This window comes from Phaenicophaeus curvirostris, chromosome Z (assembly GCF_032191515.1).
Source record: "Phaenicophaeus curvirostris isolate KB17595 chromosome Z, BPBGC_Pcur_1.0, whole genome shotgun sequence".
In the NCBI taxonomy this organism is placed as follows: Eukaryota; Metazoa; Chordata; class Aves; order Cuculiformes; family Cuculidae; genus Phaenicophaeus; species Phaenicophaeus curvirostris.
Window position 1 is genome coordinate 65,786,432 of NC_091431.1, and position 20,755 is coordinate 65,807,186.

The window sequence follows — 20,755 nt, forward strand, 5'->3', positions numbered from 1 at the left end:
TCTACCCCAGGTACACTAACATATACATTTATTTATAAAATACATATTCCATTTATTAATTTATTATTCTATATGTATATATATTTAATACATAGTGTATATCCTATATCCAGCTGTCATTTTGAGGAGAGTTCAGATAGAGAGGAGAGAGCCATGTGCACAACACAGTATTGTTGCCACAGGTAAAACAAAAAGTCCACGTTTGTAGCTTAAGTCTGCATGATCCTTCAGGCAGGAAAAAAATTTGAAAGGCCCACAGTAAGCGTAAGCTCAAGAAACAAGGCTAGATGAGCAAACAAGGCAACATGTTACAAAGCAATGCGTATGGAAATTAATTCTATGATTAAAAAGTTCATAAACTTGGTTTGCAGCAGGAGGACTAGACTAGGTGGATAAGCAATGTATTCCGGAGCATTGGGTTCCAGCTCTATTAAGAACAGCCAAACCTCTTGCCCTGTCCAGGGCTCTTCCCCATGGTGATAAACAAAGCTTTTCCTTTGAATAGCTCTTTACTTGTTTCTGTCCACCACAACGCTCTGTGAAGTGATGACAAGCAAGTGACTGATGAGTTAGAAATCTGTGTACCACCTAACTAGGTACTGAAGTGGGGCTTTAAAGTCTTTAAGCAACACACTGCATGGGATACGCCATCAAACTCAGCAACTTCCCCGTGACAAAGCCAGAAACAGAAATACAGCTACAGGCTGGACTGAGAGTTGGCCGAGTTATGTGCATTAATGACTGTATGTTACCCAAGGAAAATAATGCATCTCGGATCACAGAAAATCAGAGACCCACATTGTCATGAAATATCAGTCCGAGTTATTTAAGCTTGTCTGCTGGAAAATGGCAGCATCCATCCAAAATGGGGCGTGGGGGGCAGGGTAGTTTACTTAACATCAAGACTGTTTATGCTCCCATCTCTTGTCAACACCACCACCAGAGTATTAATGCTCATATCAGACTAAAAGCTAAGAATCAAATTTGGTATATAATAGTATTTCTTCATCTATTACCCCTAAAGTATCCTTCTGCCTGTCTGAATCTTCCCATTCAGTACCTTCTAGAGGCTCCCCGATCACAAAGGAAACTTGACTTAAAAGCCAGACAGGAGAAGACAAGGAAGTTACTTTACGCTTTTCTGTGATGTCTTAGTGTGTTATCAGGAGCCAAGAAATTCAGGGAAAGTTGTCAAAGATGGAGGCACCATGGGGGAGGGGGCAATTATCTGATTCACACACCTTGCTAGGAATCTACAGCACCAAAGAAATTCCTATGTCCCAAATGAGAATAATTTACAGACACAGCAGAGGAGAATCCACACTATGTGATTTAGCAAACCTAATCACACTTACACTCCAACAGATGACCCCAAATGCTCCTAAAAGACTTTATTAAAGACTGTACTAACAGTTCTCATAACAATGGCACATACAATGATTAAAAATCATGACAAATAGTGTGGAGTTTTGAAAAGCATTATTATAATACACCATGGACAAGAACAAAGCGGATGTGCAGTCTCAGAACTCTACGAGCAGGCCCATGAAATACGGGAATCATATCATAAAGCTGTACAAGTGTCAGAGAAAATAGAAAAAAAAAAAGTAATTCAATACACAGTCCTTGAATTTATTGACAGTATTACAGTACTTTATGGACAAGCACTGGCTTGTTCCAGCTGCACTTTCCAGAGCACAAAGGCAGCTGGAAATAGCAAAAAAATCCCCATAAACAAGAGAAACCCTCCAATCAACACACTTCAGGAGCAATTACTACTCCAGACCTTCCTGCTTACAAATTTTCAGTCAGAAATTCTGACCTCCCTGCAATCACTTTGCTCGAGATAGTGTTTTGTTTTGCCAGAAAACAAAACCAGGATGCTTCTTTAAGACAGTGCAAAAATATTTTCAATGGTATCGTTAAATCACAGATTAATGACAATCAGCTTGGATCAACTGCAGCATGGCCAACAGTGACTTCAAAATCAGAACCAACAAGGCCTGCTGCTGCTTGACCAGCACTCCAGAGTGAGCGCTTGGAGGAGGAAGAGGTGTTGCTCTCTCTCAAGAGAGCCATGGTTTCTGGGTTCAGAGTGAGGAATGTTCTCAGCTACTCCAGGGTAACAAAATGCTACAGAAAGCCTGCAAGTATTACATTATCCAATCCTACGTCAAAAAACTAACCACAGAATATCAAAGTGGAGAAAGTACTTAGCAGCCATGTTATTTGCCACGGCTCAAATGTTGTTCCCTTCCTTACTGCGTCGGTCACAGTAGCCAAAGTGTGACGTGCGGAGTTCAGCAGCTTACAGCACCCCCATGGTGATGCAGGACTCTCAGCAGCACGTGGGGATTTATATTCTCTGAGACACACCATCTAATCACAACAGCAGGGCAGCTGCTGTCTGCTCCTGGTGTGTTGCCTTTGCAGCTTTTGGTTAAGAACTATTAGGTCACTCTGCACTCATCCCACTGGTCTTACCCATGCTCGCAGCAACACATCCATGGTCATACTTCAGAGCACGGTCATTCATTCTTCAGGGCAATTTGCAACTTCTTTTTCAAGCAGATGCTGAGCTGTCTGCATATCACATCGGGATATGGTTATCATCTGTGCAGAACGTCCCCTGACAGCTCCACAGTACACTACTTCAGTGAGAGATAACTGTGCTTTGCCAAAACTCCAAATAATTATTCTTCCCCCAATTCCACACAGTTGTGTGTTTGCACTGTAGTGTGATTATGTAGAACCTTTTTAATGTCTGCCAACTTCAGAGGATAAAATCACAGTGCTGCATATCAACAAAACCCAGCATACCCAGCCTACAATATAAAATAATTTATATACACAAAGCAGAATTTGCATCTTAAATAAGAAGAGATTGTCTCATTCTCTATTATCTCTTATCCAGCTACTAAAAAATAAATAATTCACATCAGATTGATGGATTTGTTTCCTGTACAGCACACGTGCGCTATTGGAGCTGACAAAGACAACATGAAAAAAACTTTTGTAATTAATAACAGAGAATTGTTTAACACTCGCACATATTGGCACAAGGCAGAAGAGAAAAGGGAACATTATACAGCCCAGCTCAGGTGCCCTCCTCCGTGGAGCGGGACTCAGATTTCAACTTCACAAATTCTCTGGCAACTTCATCATTGGTTCTCTGAGAGAGAATCCTCAGGACTGTAAGTCCAGTCTCATCCATGTGAATCCTGCGTCCGAGGGGGCACCAGCAAGCACAGCTGCCTTTGTCTGCTATGTCTCTGAGCTGCATCACTGCTATCCCCAGCACTCGGTCCTCCCGAGCAAAGCAGTAGTCCTTTACGCAGACTTGGAGCTCATAGGCATCAGGACCATCTTCATTCCCCAGTATGCTGAAAAACACAGACAGGTTTACTTAAGGTTTCTCAGAATGTATAAATTCCTCTGCAAAACAAAGGTGTCAGGAGGTGACTGAAGTGCTATCTACAGAACACTCTGGTCAGAGAGGGAGAAGTAAAACTTGTGGTGTATGGGCATTTTTGCTGATTTACAGCTGATAAAGACAATCCAGCTACTTAAAAACTAAAAAAAATAAACAACCCTAATCAAGTTGCTTTTGTGTGCGAGCGTGCATGCGTGTGTGTGTGTGTGTGTGTGTGTGTGAAACTCTGAAATGAGAGGAGCAGAAAACATTAAAGCCATGCTAATAGATTTTCAACTCAGATGACTTTAAACATTTCTGCTTCTGTTCAGGGTTGCTACATTTCAGTAATTAATATTTTAATTAGATGAAGCCTTTGTGAAAGATTCAGAACCTTCCATTAAAGCAAAAGCTAATAAAAATACATCCCCAAACTCTCTGATGTTTCTAAAATTAAAAGAATTTTTAAAAAAAGGGACTTAGTGGGAGCCTGCCTTTCCTCATAGCAAAATAAAATTATATGGACAGTGCCTCACCCCTAGCACATTTGCAGTCTTTTGCTGGTCATCTCCTCCCTGTACCACTGGTTGAGCACTAGCCTGTAGCTCCCTTTGCTGAGCCTTCCAAGAAGGAAGATGTCAAATAATATCCCAGGAAGGATGAAAGCCAAATAAGAAGAGATCAATACTCAGGGCTGAGAAAGACTGCAATTTTAGCAGGGCAAATTACTACCAGTTCCAAGGGCTGTATCCCTGGAAACAAGTCCAGAAAACACGTCCCACAGGTCAAGTTGGGAAAAAACACCTATTAAGATTAAAAGAACTAAAAATACATTACGAACTTTTAGCCTCAGCTCTACCATTAAAAGACACAAAGCTCATTAAAACAATGGAGTGCAGTAAAATACATTGATAAGATAAAAAACATGTTTCAGAAGGTAGCCAAAGGACACTGCTGATACAGAACAGACCTCAGCATCCCACCCACAGCAAAAACTCCCATAATCTAGCTTTTCCTGCCAAGATCAAATACTTAGCCAAGCTACTGGTATAAGTATTCTCATGGACACTGGAAAACTCTATCTGCCCTCTTTCTGCATCCGTACTTCCCATGTCAGGTCTCCAGGCTATTTTTCACACTTACAAGTGGAAAGTTTCATTGTATTTGGGAGCCCAGTTGTTGCTCTTTGACTTGGTTGTGAACTTCCTCTTCTTATCACTCTGATGGGGCCCAATCATGGTGATTTCAACAAATGGACGGAACATGCCGGAGGTTTGCCACTTCAGGTCATTGGCTGCCACAACTGGAAGAGAGAATTACACCCTGTTTTACAGCAAATACTCACTTGTTCCTATTGCTCTGGACAGCTTTCTCCTCTGCCCTACTTTTCTTGTTTCAGAGGACAAAGTCCAACTCAAAACATGCAAGCCTCCCAACATACATGGGCAGGGCTTTTCTGTTATGCAAAGATATGCTTTTTTTCTCTAGTTTAAGCTCTGTAAAGGGAATTTAATGCTTGGGACAGCATTTAGCTTTTGCCATGTGCATAGTCAATAAATTAGTCCAAAAACCCCAGGCATTCCTGCAGCTCTGTGCAGGCTGCCATACCAGTTCAGTGGTTAACTCTACATTATGTGTGGGATGAGGAAAATAGGAGGCATTTTGGGGGCTGATATTAAGGTCTCTGTTGAAAAGGAAAATAAGACTGCAGGTATGGCAAACAAAGCCCATGAGCTGTGGGTGGTTCCAGAACCCAGAACTATTAGCTCTTTAATCCTCAGTCTCTCTCAGGTCACTGCAGGGAGCAGACTGAAGCACAGGAAATAGCTCTGAAAATCAGTTTTTGTATTGCAGTATAGATTTAGCCAGCAGAAGAGAGCCCTGAAGAGCTGCTTATATAAATCTTTAGAGGAAATTAAAGTAGTTAAATATGCTGTATTCGAGCAAAGGAGATGAAGGAGGAAGAGGAAGCTGAGATGAATCACTGCTTTGGTTATTTTCAGAGCAGATCTTCAGGGACTAGCGTGGCCTTCGGGATGGGGGAAGAGGAGCCTCTGAACTCTTACAGGCCCTGCAATCTCTCCATTTACTCTGAGCAATTTCGCAATACCACCCTGTCATGCCTCCCTGTTTGCTCCAGCACAGGCTGTGGTGCCTGGTTAGAGCCATCATCTGATTTTTTATTTACTTCATGTATCATTGCCAATAAACAACAAGACCGCACATTGCCATGTCACTGTCTGAACTGGACAAGCTCATTTGCTCTTTCTCTACATGGTCCTAATGTGAAACAGAAAATTCTGGATTCACATCCTATGAGCTAAAACAGAAAAACAATGACTGCCAACTGGAGATTTGCCTTGACGCAGACACAGAGCCTGAGCAATAACAGATGCTTTGCTGTACCTTTCACTGTGACCTTGTGTTCACCAGTTCCTGGATGGGTATAAAGGTCGATCTGTATGGACACTTCGCCCACAGGATCATCCACACCAGAGCCTGTTAGAAGAAAATTGACACCCCGCCCCCATGCATATACGTATTATTTATTGGCATCCTTCTTCAGTTCATGGCCTCAGCAAGACAACATCATTTTCACAGTACACCTTCCATAGCCAACTTTTCAGTCAACGTTGATAATATAACATTAATGCAAAATAACATCAGGCTTGCATGCCCAACACACATAAACACTAACTGTTTTTGCAATCCACCATGAAGACCGTATCCTGATGAGAATACCAGGAAGAATTTTCTAGGAACTTAAGAGACCTAGAGCTCAACAATGGACCCTTACAGAGAGCAAGGATTTTTCAGAGATTCCTGTCAAGTGATTGTGTGCACATGCAGGCATTGCAGTGGTAGGCATTGCCATTCCTGTCCGCTCAGAGAAGAAGGGAGAACAAAAAGACTAAAAAACCAACAACAACAACAAAAAAACAGCGGAGAGGAAGTTTCGGGGAAAAAAGGACAAAGATGTTAGCGATTTGCACTGAGCCATAGTGCAGTCTCACCCTCCAAGAAGTGTTTTCCATGTTGTACGTCAGATAAAAGTTGTCATCCTGACTGCATATCTACTTCCTTAGAGAGAATAATGAACTCCCCTTCACAGTTGTGCATCAAAAATGACGAGAGAGAAGCACTCAAAACTCGCATACTTATTTCCCTTCATCAATTAGCCAGGCAAAAAATAAGATGTGGCTTCACAGAGGACAAGATAACATGTTGTAACAGAGGGAGAAGAGCTCATGAGCTTTATAATTCGTGTGTTATGATTCAACTTTTCAACTTTTCAATGTTTTCAACTTTTTAACTTTTAATCATCATTATCATGCAGTATGTGGAAATGACATTTTCGTGGGTAGGAAAGTCAAGATGTCATGTAAATTACAGAAAAAGACTGCTTTGCAAAATGAAACCAAAGTCTTTGATAAGATGGTGAGATTGATTTTAATTTCTCTTTGATAACTCTCTGATCTCAGGTTGACAATTAGCAATGCTGTTGTAATTGGGATACTTGTAGGGTAATTGGGTACCTACAACAAGCACTCTTATTTTGTCAATTTTGAGGCTAGAACACATTAGTAAGTGAAAGAACTGGTGTGTTTGAAATTAAAGATAAGGAGCTTGAAGGATATCATTAAACAAATATTTTGATTAGAAAGATCTAACACAAACTTTCACAAGAAGAGTCTGCAGGCAGCAAAACCACTCATTTAAAATCCAAGTGGTTGAGAGTGAATCTGTGCAATTCTCCGAAGAGAATTACATGGCACAGAACTGTAGGCAGTGAAAGTTGCATTAATATACAAATAAGAGCATCTCAGCAAATATAACAGAACAACACATTATTATCTTCAGGTAGATTGTCGTTTTTGTCCTGAGTACAACAAACAGCCTTTAGACTGTAACATTTGTACATTATCTTGAATCTACCGTTTTCTCCACCCTTAGAAGGGCAGTGTTTCTTCTCTTCTGTACATTAGAACAGAGCTTTAAAACTGGTAGGCTTGATTATTGACCTGACTCACCTGATGGTACAGGTTTGTCACTTACACTGTCAGCATTTTCCACAGAAGCATACATTACCAACAGTATAAAACAACTTTATCAGGCCACATCTGCAGAAACATCAACTGCCAGACACTGAGGTCTCCATTCTACTGTCTTTAGTGTAATTAGTGGGTTATAAAGGAGACACTGATGCATCAGAGAAACGACAGCAGAATCATCTCGCTACCTCTTAAGGAGACAAATTTAGATTTTGGTTTTTCCTGCCTTCATTCTTGTCATCTCACACAAAAATCTTTTCCTGCTGACTGAACTACTCAGACACAAAACCCCACTTTGTAGATGGCCAGTGAAAAATATTACAAACATGTAGCTGTGTATACACACGTACTTGCACATTTAATGACAAGCAGATTTAAATCTTGATGTGAAAGCCTCGTCAGTATTGCGATACCAGAAGGTGAAACTGCAGAATTAAGCTCGTGCAATGTGTTACAGAAAAAAAAGACATTGGACAGCAGAAAATAAATTGAGAGATGAAACAGAACAAGACTTAATTTTTTAGGGCTCTCTTGAGCACCCAGACTTTTAGCTACCCCATTCAAGCCGCACGTTTCAAGCTCAGCCATAACCTTGAGTGCATATCAGACATTACCATGTATTCCTGTAGCCTGTCTCAGCAGACCAAACGCATGCAAGTCTAGGACTTGAAACAGCAAGGCATAGCTTGTGGTAAAGGGTAGGGGAACAAGTCCAGAGCATCTCCCAAAGAACAGTCCATTTTTGAGACAGCTTTCACATCCATGAGTAAATCTCAAGCTTGGGAACAGACTCTCAGGCAAGGTACAGACTTCTACACCGCACAACCCGTGGTACTGTTTGTGGTACGCAAGCATTCCGTGGAAGTTCACTTCTACAGGAAGCTATGGGGAATGGGTCTCTGGAAAAGGTTTCTGTGCATGGGCAAGATGAGTTCAAAAGCAAGGCGGTTGGCTAATGTTGTTATGGTAACAACATTAGTCTTGAACATACCCTTATCAGGAAGAACATCCTCATTAGCGGTAAACCTAATACCTTTCCCATCGTGCACTGAGACATGAATTCAAAAGGCAAGAAGCAAGCAGGATAAAGAGAGAAGAGTGTGAGTTATAATCCAATTAGTGGTGTCACTTAAACAAATTCAAGACAAATATTCAAGCTCTTAATAGACAAAATATCCTCTTACATCTTCCACATCAACACAGGCTTTGGAGAGCTAGGTTGTTTGCAAGTAAGGGATTGTCTGGGTTAAAACAAGAACAGATTTTGTGCTGGCATAGCTAATCTACAAGCCCTGACTGAGCTTTGCAGGGCAAACATTAAACAGCATAGTGCTATGGAAGCCTGCTCAGTAAGAAAATGAGGACGATACCTCACAAACTGGAAGATACAACCATTGAACAGTGAAGTAAGGAGGCAAACACTATTTAAATAGCCATTTTCTCCCACAGGCTGGTGGGAGGCTTTTCTTATGCAAAGGGAAACATCAATCAGAGAACTCTGATAAGCAGATGTTAGTTGTAAACACTAGCCTGTACCTTCTATCCCTCCAACACATGTGCAGACCTCCAAACCAATCTACTAATGGGCATTACTGAGACACAGTATGCAAGCCCGAGCCTCAGGAGTGAGCCATGCCTTTCTTAGAGCTATTCCACCATTGATCCTACAGATATTAGGTGGCATAGGTCCAGTCTCATTTCCCAAACAGGGTCCAAAACTCTCAAGCCTACTAATGTACAAGATGTTGATTTGGACCAGCCCAGTGGCCCACCACACCCAGCATCCATCTGCTGCTCTGAGATTATGTTCAATTCTCTTTGTGTATCTGCCAAACATTTGCCCTCAGTAGAGTTTTACAGTCAAACCATGCACTGAACGAAGAGGCTTCCTCATGCTTGAATTTGCCACTTTTCAATTTGAATAGAACATCTTCTTTTTCTAATTTTAAACATTCCTGACTGTTGAACTGCAGTGTTGCACACATTTTTATATTTTGGCTCATCACAACAACATAATAAGATCCACATAAAAAACCTAGGATCAGTTCATGGTCTGGATACATAATGGGAAACACTTGCCACAGAACAGCAAAGATTGAAAACACATTGTGCTTACAGGTTTCTCAGTTAAAAAGTGTTTGCATAACTGTAATGGCAACAGCCAAGTTCCCAGTATCCCTTGTGGACGTAGCAGTCTTTGACCTGTCTGGCCACTGGATGTCATTGTTGCTCTGCTGGGACCCAGCTACAGGACCACTCCCTCAAATGCACATACTGACTCTTTAGGTAACTTCAGTGTTTTACAGCAGTATTTTTCAAGCTAAGAAAGAATGTATCGTGCTGCTAAAGCCAGAGATGGCTCAGTTCCCCAAAACTACACTCAATTTTTCACTTTCAACCTTTAAAGTAAACTTTGTCCTGCTAAAAAAATTTCACTACCCTCTCTGCTAGCTGGGGAATGCCATATCAAGCAGTTTCATTTGCATGCAAGGGAGAAGCACATTGGCTAGGGAGTGCTTTCTCCTTGATTCCAAGGCTTGGTATAATAGTGTGCTGATGGAGTTAGTACAGCCTGAGGGGTCAGCAGCTCTCATAGGCTTGGAAGGATTAAAGGGAAAAGGACCCAAAGCAAAAAGGTGGCAAAAAGATATCCCCATGGACTTGTATGACAGTTGCTGCTTAGATGTAGTAGCCCAATGCCAAGGCTAGTATTTAAACAGCCTGAAAACTTACAACATCAGTTTCAGTTTTGATCTCACATGTAAGAACATCTGTCCTCTCTTCCTGTGATTAGTGAGATTCATAGCAAGCCAGTGAAGGTCCCTGACTAGAGACCAAATTATTCTCTACAACAATCTGGAGATGTTTACATGAAAGCAATGAAAGATAGGGACAATTAACTATTCAGCCCTTCCAAATCAATGAAACAGCACCACTATCGAGCTTTCCCAGAGAGCTACCAAAGAACTGCAGTAATGAATCCCAGCAGCTTACTAATATGTTGTAGTGATTAATAACCACCTAGCTCACACATATCCTATACAGGCTGCAGACAAAACAGTGCATTTGTTACTCTCCTAAGAGAGTAACTCTCCTCTTCCTTTTACAGGCAGGGTGTAGCTCTGTGACTCATCACATTACCACCAATCAGCCCTAGTCAAACCTACATGGGCTGCTGGCAGCTGGCCTGTGATACAGGCACCAACTTCTGCTGAAGTGGTCTCTCTCACTACCATGTAATAACTTCAAACTTCACTTCTCTTAAGTCACTCAACCCAGTTTAATTCATTAAATGTGACTGTTTAATGAGAATTGCAGAAAAAAAAAATCACAAACACCACAGAACTTGCACCTACTTCTGCTCTCTCAAAATGAAAACAACCCCCTTTCCTTCCTTCCCAGTTTCAAAAGCTCAGAACTGTCAAGCTTCCAGAAACGCTACTGCCAAAAGCATTCCACAAACTGGCAGTACAAGAGGGAGCAATTACAAACAGAGCAGATAGCTCCATTCAACTTTGCCAACAACAAAAAAGAGTCTTACCCTGAGCTGTCTGAGTCTGGACAAAGGTTTTTATGAGAGTATCTGTGGTCTGAGTGTAGAGAGAGAGCGCATATCGAAGTGACTGCAGGTCTGGACTTTTCTCCAAGAAGGTTTTCTTTAGACCATTCCCACCAGCATGGAAATATTGCTAAAAGCAAAAGGAAAGAGAAAAAATATTGCAGAATAATTGTAATCAGCAATCATCAGTTACAGGCTATTGTGTGTGCGGATGGAAAACAGCTAGAAAAAGTCACAAAACAGTTTCAGTAATGGAAATCCAGCTCTTAGACTGGTATCAGCTTTCCTCTTTCAAAGTACTTAAATATACATACACCAGCTCCCAGCACATGATAGTCACCTGAGCCTGTTCAGGTTCACACAAACGTAGCAGTATCCCTCTTTTAGTGCCTTTATCGCTGTCACAGAAGCAACAAGCTCCTGAGATCTCCTGAACTGGGACAGGCACTATTTTCCCAAATAGTATATGGGGTTGGAGCAAGGGGATGACAGAGACAGAAGTGGAATCACTTACTTTGATAGTATCCAGTGCCAGATCCAAAACAGCACACTGCTTTGGAGTGAGACTCCTAGTTTCTTCTCTCACCATATGATCCTGCAAACAATCATTATATTTGACATGAGTAGGCTTTCAGAGACTAAAGGAGAGGGAGTCCCCAGTATCAGCTCTTTCTCTGGATTCATGCTGGGTCTACGTGGCCATAGAATTAATTCAGCTGTTTAAGGAATGCTTAACGGAGTCTCTCAGAGTCATTTATTTCAGCTTCACTTGACAATAAAATTACTTTCTGTTTCTGACAGGAACAGATAAGAGAAATAAGGAAGGGAACTGGACAGAGATTAAATGACAACTTAAAATCACAGTTTGTCTCTCAGAAACCCAAACAGGAATCTGTTTGCTACCCATGTCATTCTAGCACAAGTCACAAAACACCACCTAAATGATGAAATTCTGAAAACTAGATACTGGGCAGAGTTGTTAGATCTTGGTTGTGGATTTTTTTTTTTTTTAATTATTCCACGTACAAAGGTCATTAATTCATCGTGTTGTTGGTGTGGAGGAAGAAAACGCAAGCAAGCAACATGTTCTAGAAAATACCTTTGCTAAAAGAAGAGCTTGCTTCCATTAAGACCCATCTGTAACAGCAGAAAGCCAGGGATCCCTTGGGCAGGGATTCCCTTTCTTGCAGTAGGAGTGTATCCATGTTAGACTCTTGCCTGACTACAAGGATGTGTCATCCTCTGGTATTTCACTAAGCTCTTTCTCTCTGACACTTAGTCTGGGTCTCAGGGAAACCCAGCACATTTTAGGGAGTGAAGGCTTCGGACAAACCCAAATCCTAACTGTCTGAGCTGATGGAGGGTCGGGCCATCTGGCTGCAGCCTGATGCTGAAATGTTCATTAAAAAGATGGAAGAAAATCACACAAAGGCTCCTTATCCCTACCTTAAACATGCCATAGTCTTTGATAAGAGATATTTCCCAGGAGACACATCCACTAAACTGTCTTTTAGAAAAGCATGCCTAGTGTGTGGCATCTTGTGTGCATTTCATGCTGATAAGCCTGCTGGCTGTCTTGCAGCCTGGTGATTCTTCACATTGTGGAGTGCTGTTCCCATTCATGAGGAACCATGATCCATTTTCTGCCTGGTAGAGACAGGGCTCACAGCAGTCTAGGCACAGTGCTAGGCATTCCAAGACATCTAGTTAACAACTTTGCACAGTGCCACACTGAACTGTGCAGAAGACACCTCTCAAGTCAGCAGTACCTCAGACCATGCTTTCTTGAGTAGCAGAGACACCCCTCAGCTTGCCTCTTTTCCCATGCAGGCCACTCCTCTTCTGCAAAGCTATGTGCAGTGGCACAGTACTCTAAGCTGTAAAGTTGGCACAAGCTGTCCTTAGAAGAGCAATAGGTCACTTTCCTCTTCTTCATGAGCTGAGAATAATCCAACTGAAGATGATGCGGCTTCACACTTCAGTACACATAGGGCAAAATATTTTTTCTCTGTCTGACAGTCAGATTAAGTGCACAATCAGCCACAGCCCGTGGCCACATTCATGGAAGAGACCACTTTAGTCAGGGTAGCCATATCCCCAAGGCAGTGCAACTTTCATACACGTTGAAATGATTTTCAAGGTCTGCCTGCCAGATTCTCCACATTGTGAGAGAAGCCAGGTGGTCAGCATTTTTATCTCAAAAAAAGGAGCTCATTTACCCTTTCCTGAGCAGTCACCTGCTGCTGCCCATGCTGTCCTTGCACAGCAACACATCTCTGCTATCTAAGAGAGCGTCCCACTGCCATTTATTTCAACACATTATGTAAAAATAACCCTGTTACTGGACTGGTGATGCTTGCACCTACACACAGAGGAGCCCACAACTGTCATTTCCCTGCTTAGCTACCCTCTGCAAATCCCACACTCCTCCTAGAAAGGACTGCACAGAGTGCTACTCTGCACTTCCCAGATTGCTAGCCAGGAGCAAGCCACAAATATTTACTTGAAATAATTATGCAACTTAAAGCAGAAGAAGTAAATACGTATTTTTTTTTTCCTGGTCTCTCATACTCGTATTCTCCACAGGTACTATGAGAAAAATCTCTGTGGTAAAAGCTCGGCTGCTTACCCTGCAGGCAGCACAAGGGAGAGGAGGCTGCCATTCCCTGCTCCAGCTGCCAGCTATTAAGCAAACTGAGCAGAGAGAGCTCAATAATAAATGGGAGGTAGATATGTGGCACAAAGGTGCCAGTTTTATGGTTGGTTTTCTGAGCATTTTAAAATACACTGTGAAATTGATTTGTCATCAGGACAAGAGCCTGTGCTTGTCAGATCTGTCAGTCTCAGTTTGCAGCTGAGTTACCTGATTCACTAAGGCTCTGTTCCTTCTGTTCTATTTAAGACAAGTAAAGCTTAAAATCCATCCCATAATTTCCCCAGGCTTTTAGTGGCAAAATACATAGGAGAGCCATTTACTCATGCTGTCCTTGCTAGCTTGTATATGCCCACCAAAAAAAAAAAAGGATAAGAAAAACATCCATGACAGTTCCACAGATCCAAACAATGCACGCTCTTGTAACACCTTCACTCTCCTGGAAATCTCTGGATGCCATGTTGGTTCACACTGTCTGTCTGAGCTGAAAGTCTCCGGAATTCAGGTGAAAGAGTGTTTTCACACTTGTGTCTGCCTCTCCTGCCAAATACAAAATCCTGTGTATCTGTGCTGCTGCAGTCCTGCATGTGGATATGTAAACAAAGGCTTGAACACACATCTGGGCTTGCATGATTCTGTGCATTTCTAAAAATGCAGCCCAGAGTTACCAAAGTTAAGTTTTACAGGATCCAAACGGAAGCCAGGCTGCTGCTGAGGAATGGCCTTCGTCCCATCAGTGTGAACGGAAACAGGCAAAGCTTCCACCTCATTCCTGGCAAAAGACATCTTGTGAATAAAGGTATCTTCCAGTAAAGAGAAAACAGGGAGGAAGTGAAAGTGAACGTCACTGACTACACCTGAAAACGCAAGCAAGCCACAGGAATTAGCAGCCATCTGTGCACAAACTTGTCCTTGTGACCTGCGAGGAGAAATGGAGCAAATTCAGAGCTCTCCCTCTTTGACAAAAGGAGCGCATGTAAGAGAGCAGGGATGGCTCCTCTTCCTCCAGATGCTGGGTTCTGGCTGCTATTTTTGAAAGTGGGAGGGGATGAAAGGAGGAGGGGATATTCACAGGAAGGGAGAGTCACAAGCTACAGCTATTCCCCTTGGGAACTACACTGAGGGCTTATGTTAATTCACTGTTAACTGCTATGTAACAGCCTAAAAACGCAGCTGGAGAAAAGCATGTCGAAGTATGCCAAAAAGTGTGTTGAATGGCACACCTGCGTGTCCAGATCACTTACTTGGATTGCTGATCTGCACTACCTCAAATCAGTCATGCACTGCCCTGGCTCATTAACGTGTGTCTGTAAAAGCGTCTGCTGGACAAGGGAAATAGATTGTTGTATAAAGACAGCTGTAATAATTGTGCAAGACAAAACCAAAATATGGGAAAAGACATTTTTAAGTGCATTACTGCATTTTGAAATTGCACTAATCACTCAGGGGAATGCCCTTTGCTGTGGGAAGATTTCCCCAATTGCACTCTGAAACAGAAATCACATTCAGCTCCATCTTCCTTGCAGTGTAATTTGTGCACTGAGATGCTTCAAATTTAGACTGCCTCTTGCACAATACCTGTTTTGTAGCACAAATCAGACCACAACACAGTGTAATCTGAACATTGTAAGGCGTCACTATTTTCATACCATTCCTGTCGTGACCAGTGAATTAATGCTTGATTGGCTTATAATGAGGTGGCATGCACTTAGTAATGCTCTTGTCATGCACTGTCACGTCATGCACTGTCAAAACACATCAACATAGCCTTCATATTAAATGCCAGCTTGCCTGTAAAGAGAGCCCACGCAGAAGGAATTTACAGACACAAGCCCTCTTCTAGAAGCAGCAGTTATTTTTGTAACAGTTCATATAAGTCATCAGTAGCTAGCACAATAATCTTTCCTACTGGTATCTCGTAATCAGGATGACACAAGGGACTCCCTTTTATACATGGGGATATGGAGGAACTGGCCAGACATCGAGATCTCTTTTTTTTCATTTCAACGTGACATACCAAACTGATCACTGTGTTTACAGAAGACAGAAATTACTTTGATGATTAAATCCACAATAAAATTTAACAGATAATTTAAACACAACACTAATGCTAGCAGAATGCATTTTAAAGCATATTTAATGCATTTAAAAGCATTTCTCAACGATTGCATTCAACAACAAACCACTGGAAGCACAAGACATGCTATGCACTACTACACTTCCATGCTTACACACGGACGTGAACACGAGCCATGCAGAACAATACCTTCAACTTTGACAAGTGTCCCAGTTCCTTAGCAGCACTGAAAATCAACTGTGTGCCCTATGATTGCAAGAAGTTAGAAAACAAATGAAGGGGAAAAAAAATTACAACCAAGCTTTGAATATTTCCCCTTTAAGCAAGTCAAGTCAGCTCACAACAAGAACTTTACATAACCACCCCAAGGCCAGTCACAACAACTTGACTTCGTGACAGTTTATTACCGAGTACAAAACCTGGCATTTCTGTGGATACCACAGCTATGTCAGAGCACAATGCTCTACGAACAGATTTGCTGTTGCTTACAGTAGCCACCTATTTAAAAAGGATGCTCCTTCAAATGGATTGCACTGGCTTGGGGTGAAGGCTGAATACACATAAAATCAGCGTAAAGCTGGTCAGAGCAGAAGATCACACCATTGATGACAATCTCTCTACAGAAGTAGAGCCCAGTCAGTAGTGCGGCAGTAAGCATACAATGGATTAGAAACAAAACTGGGTCTGAGTAGTTTTCAGGTGAGAGATCAGCCAGTGAATACCACAGCATTTCCTTCACATGTCAAAAGCTTGGCCAGCAGTTCTTCTTCCCCCACTGTGGTTACTGATGCTGTATGACCAATGTATGCTGTATGAAGAAAGAAAAGCATAAATCCCAGTGATGGGAAATCTTGCTAAAAGTCACTTACACTCTAGTACAATGGACTTTTACATATTTTCTCTGCAATGGTTATGACAAAGGTATTTTCCCTTTGCCTCACCACACCATTTCTCTGTTGTGTAACATTCCTTTTGCCTGGGGAATTAAGCTCAAAATTTAATGAGAAAGCCAAATGCAACCAAGACAATTCTCCAGCCTCTTCTTCCAGAAATACTTTATGGGGTGTGCCAGAATTTAGTTTCTTCCACTTTACTCTTTTTTGTTCACCTGATCTTGCTATTTTCTACAAAAAAGTCACAACTGCCTGTTATTCAACTTGAAGTAAAACCTCACCTTACTATAATTCTGGCTAAGAAATGTGCATCTGTCATATCATGAAACTTTGCCTTCCACTTCAGCCCTCAGGCTCATCAGATTTAAGACAAAGCCAAAGCTACAGGTGACCCCTCTTCCCTAAATAAATCTCCTCTTTTTCATCCTTCTCAGGAATGCCTTAGGTATATCAGGAGATCTGGCTTCTCAAAGATGATCTTTGGCTCTCCTCAACTGTAATCAGTCATTAGGGGCTAGTGTTAAAAGTATGAGTAAACGTTACCACTGATATCAGTTGAGAAGTGCCACGGGGACATCCCAGCTGAACGCCTGAAATAAGTTTCCAGGGAAAGACACCCATGGTCGGCACTTTTCAGTAGGGAAAACATGTAAAGATGAAGTTCATCTTATTTGGAGACTGCTGGCTCCAGGAAGACCACACTTCCCCAAAGGTCTCCATTAAATCCAGTTTTCCTTTCCACAAGCCCTCTTTCCCCCTCCTTTAACACTCTTTCTCATCTCAACCATCTTTCGCCCTCCTACTAAACCACAGCTGCTACTCCCCACACTGAAATCCTTTTAACTGTAATGAAGCAAGATGTAAAACCAGAATTATTATATTGCCCTTTGCCCCTGCCCTATGCCACTCAGTTTGCTTTCTTTGCTGCCATCTTCGGTATTTGTTTATTTCTTGCCTTTTAAGTCAGTAATCTGTGGAGCAGAACTACCCCACATATGTATTTTCAGAGAAGGCTCTGGGAAATGGGTTCTACTGCAAAGATCTTTGCTGAAATAATTCTTCTATTTCACTGATGGCTTCCCCTCAGCAATAAAACCTCTTCATAACAGTTGCTAGAAGTAGTAGGCACCCTTTTACAGAAGGAAAACAGGCAAACAATTTACAGCCGTAGCACTGGAAAGACTGAGACCCACTCTAGGGACACTGGACACTCTTTGCCCATCACAACATCAGTCGAGAAGTGAATTTTCAGATAAGATACTTAAGCTTCGCCAGCTTTGGAAATTTGTTCAAGCTGAAAGATTTTGCAACCTGAAATCACAGACAATTTCTTGATTTGATCTATCCATAACCATCACCTAACCCTCACTGCTCCTCAGCCTTTTATTGAATTTGTTGAATACAGATCAATGCAGAATAAACATGATTGTCTTCATACCTAAACATAAGCTCTTGATAATTGTTTAAACTCACAAAACCTGGGAGAGGAAAAAATGCAGGCAAGGACAACGCATGCATAATGAAAAGCTTCTGAAACAAGGCTGAGAGCTTCACTTGCTGGCAATATCCAATGGGTAGTGTTAGAGTACTCTCTATACTGAAAAAGTACAAAATTCTCTGTATTTCCAGCAAGTGAGGTTGAACATGACTGCACACCAGAAGCAACAAAGAGATTTCACTGTGGGGCACACCAAGTAATCCACCAAGGGATACTGCTTCAGCCAGTGCTCTGATACCCAGCAGATATGCCTGCTCTTCTGTACCATTGGTCGTGAAGTTTGCTTGTCTTAACAGACTTAAAACTCAAAGTTTTCATGCCTGTTCACCAAGCATAAAAAAAAAAAACATTTTTATAACCTGAATTTTGGAAAAGATAAAGTGAGCAGTCTCTAAACACACTAACATTAACATTTCTTGATCCTGTATTTTCAGCCTTCATTGGACAACTTTTTTTTCAGATAAATTCAAGCAACAACAACATTAGTTAGCCTAGGCACATATTCTCCCTGCTAGGGGCCTCTAAGAAAGGCAGGTCAGTACTGCTGAGCAATACCCAGTGACTTGATATGCTTGAAGGAACAAAGCTGCTCAGATAACTACTCCTCAGTCCTTGCCTGCTAAGAAAATCCTCATCAATCAGTGCCCATCTCTGTCAGCGTCTGCAAGGAGAAATTAATTTACTATTACATGGAGTTTGTTATCAATGCTGGTAACATCTAATGAAAATCCAGACAAGTTCTTCCTCTGCTAACTGGCTTTCTTAAAAAAAAAGATGCTATACCTCCTCAAAAAAAGTCACCTATTCATTGAAAACACATCACAAAGCTCTAAAGACAGCACTTATTTCAGGTGCACATCTAGGGAACTGAAACAAACTAAACTTAAATATCAGGTAGGTTTGAGAAAAGCTGCCCACAACAGAATTGACTGAAATGTCAAGGATGTAAGATCAGGAAAAATTAAGTCCTTATTATGATTTTTTTTCCGCCTAGCTCCATGGCAAATGAAGATGCAAAGGGGACAGACTTTAGTGCTGATTTTCCTGCTTCTTCCCATGAAATTAATTAGTTTTACCTTCCTAAATTTTCTGGAAACATGAAAGACATCTATAGTCCACAATTCAAAGGCTTTAAATTCCTTGTTAATGGTCTGACTGGTTTTTCCACTCAGTTACAGCACTCAGAGGAGGATCATCAGCTGGCTCAAGTCTCACTTACTAGAAGCCAACAGAACTGCATTGATTTATATCTCAAGAGGCCCACAGCTTCTCACAGCTCAACTGTCTTATTGCTGGGTTGACAAAGTTAGGAGACAAAATCCTACTGGAAGTCTTGAATTCCAGTCCTTTTTTAGAAAACTTATTATTACTCAGGTTTATTTTTCTGAGTTATAACAGAGCAAAGAAGTTTTATTTGGTATTGTACCATCTACAAGAAGGGACGCAGGGAGGACCCAGGAAACTACAGGCCTGTCAGTCTGACCTCACTGCCAGGGAAAGTCATGGAACAGGTGATCTTGAGTGCTGTCATACAGCACATGCAAGAGAACCGGGTGATCAGGCGCAGTCAGCATGGGTTCACAAAAGGCAGGTCTTGCCAGACTTAGCCTGATTGCCTTCAATGACAAAGTCACTCGGCTGCTGGATGAGGGGAAGGCTGTGGATGTATCTTCCTGGACTTCAGTAAAGCCTTTGACACAGTTTCTCACAGCATTCTGCTTCAGAAACTGTCACCTCTGGCCTGGACAGGCGCACACTCTCCTGGGTGGAAAACTGGTTGGCTGGCCGAGCCCAGAGAGTGGTGGGAAATGGTGTGAAATCCAGCTGGAGGCCAGTGACAAGTGGGGCTCCCCAGGGCTCAGTGCTGGGTCCAGCCCTGTTCAATGTCTTTATCAATGACCTGGATGAAGGCATTGAGTGCACCCTTAGCAAGTTTGCGGATGACACTAAGCCGGGTGGAAGTGTCGATCTGCTGGAGGGTCGGGAGGCTCCAAAGGGATCTGAACAGGCTGGACCGCTGGGCTGAGTCCAATGGGATGAGGTTTAACAAGGCCAAATGCCGGGTCCTGCACTTGGGGCACAACAACCCTGTGCAGCTACAGACTAGGAGAAGTCTGTCTAGAAAGCTGCCTGGCCGAGAGGGACCTGGGGGTGTTGGTTGACAGCGACTGAACAGGAGCCAGCAGTGGCCCAGGTGGCCAAGAAGGCCAATGGCATCTTGGCTTGTATCAGAAACGGCGTGACCAGCAGGGCCAGGGAGGTTATTCTCCCTCTGTACTTGGCACTGGTGAGACCGCTCCTCGAATCCTGTGTTCAGTTCTGGGCCCCTCACCACAAGAAGGATGTCGAGGCTCTGGAGCGAGTCCAGAGAAGAGCAACGAAGCTGGTGAAGGGGCTGGAGAACAGGCCTTATGAGGAGCGGCTGAGAGAGCTGGGGTTGTTTAGCCTGGAGAAGAGGAGGCTGAGGGGAGACCTCATTGCTCTCTACAAGTATCTGAAAGGAGGTTGCAGGTAGGAGGGTGCTGGCCTCTTCTCCCAAGTGACAGGGGACAGGACAAGAGGGAATGGCCTCAAGCTCCACCAGGGGAGGTTTAGGGTGGACATTAGGAAA

General features: G+C 42.4%; 1 protein-coding gene across 19 annotated transcripts in view; it reads right to left on the reverse strand.

The window, feature by feature from the left end:
* Positions 1–737: 737 nt before the first annotated feature.
* The window catches only part of UNC13B (unc-13 homolog B), a 229,945-nt gene continuing 209,927 nt past the window's right edge, over positions 738–20,755 (reverse strand). For 3 of the 19 annotated variants that reach the window (XM_069880888.1, XM_069880889.1, XM_069880887.1), the window contains exons 27-33: positions 15,943–15,999; positions 11,538–11,618; positions 11,006–11,153; positions 8,456–8,512; positions 5,819–5,911; positions 4,556–4,715; positions 738–3,383 (exon numbers count right to left, since the gene is read on the reverse strand). In XM_069880888.1, coding sequence (XP_069736989.1) covers positions 3,098–3,383; positions 4,556–4,715; positions 5,819–5,911; positions 8,456–8,512; positions 11,006–11,153; positions 11,538–11,618; positions 15,943–15,999 — 882 coding nt within the window. In that variant the 3' untranslated portion in view covers positions 738–3,097. The remainder of the gene's footprint in view (positions 3,384–4,555; positions 4,716–5,818; positions 5,912–8,455; positions 8,513–11,005; positions 11,154–11,537; positions 11,619–15,942; positions 16,000–20,755) is intronic. The other 16 variants (XM_069880903.1, XM_069880900.1, XM_069880898.1 and 13 more) reach the window with 10 other exon arrangements.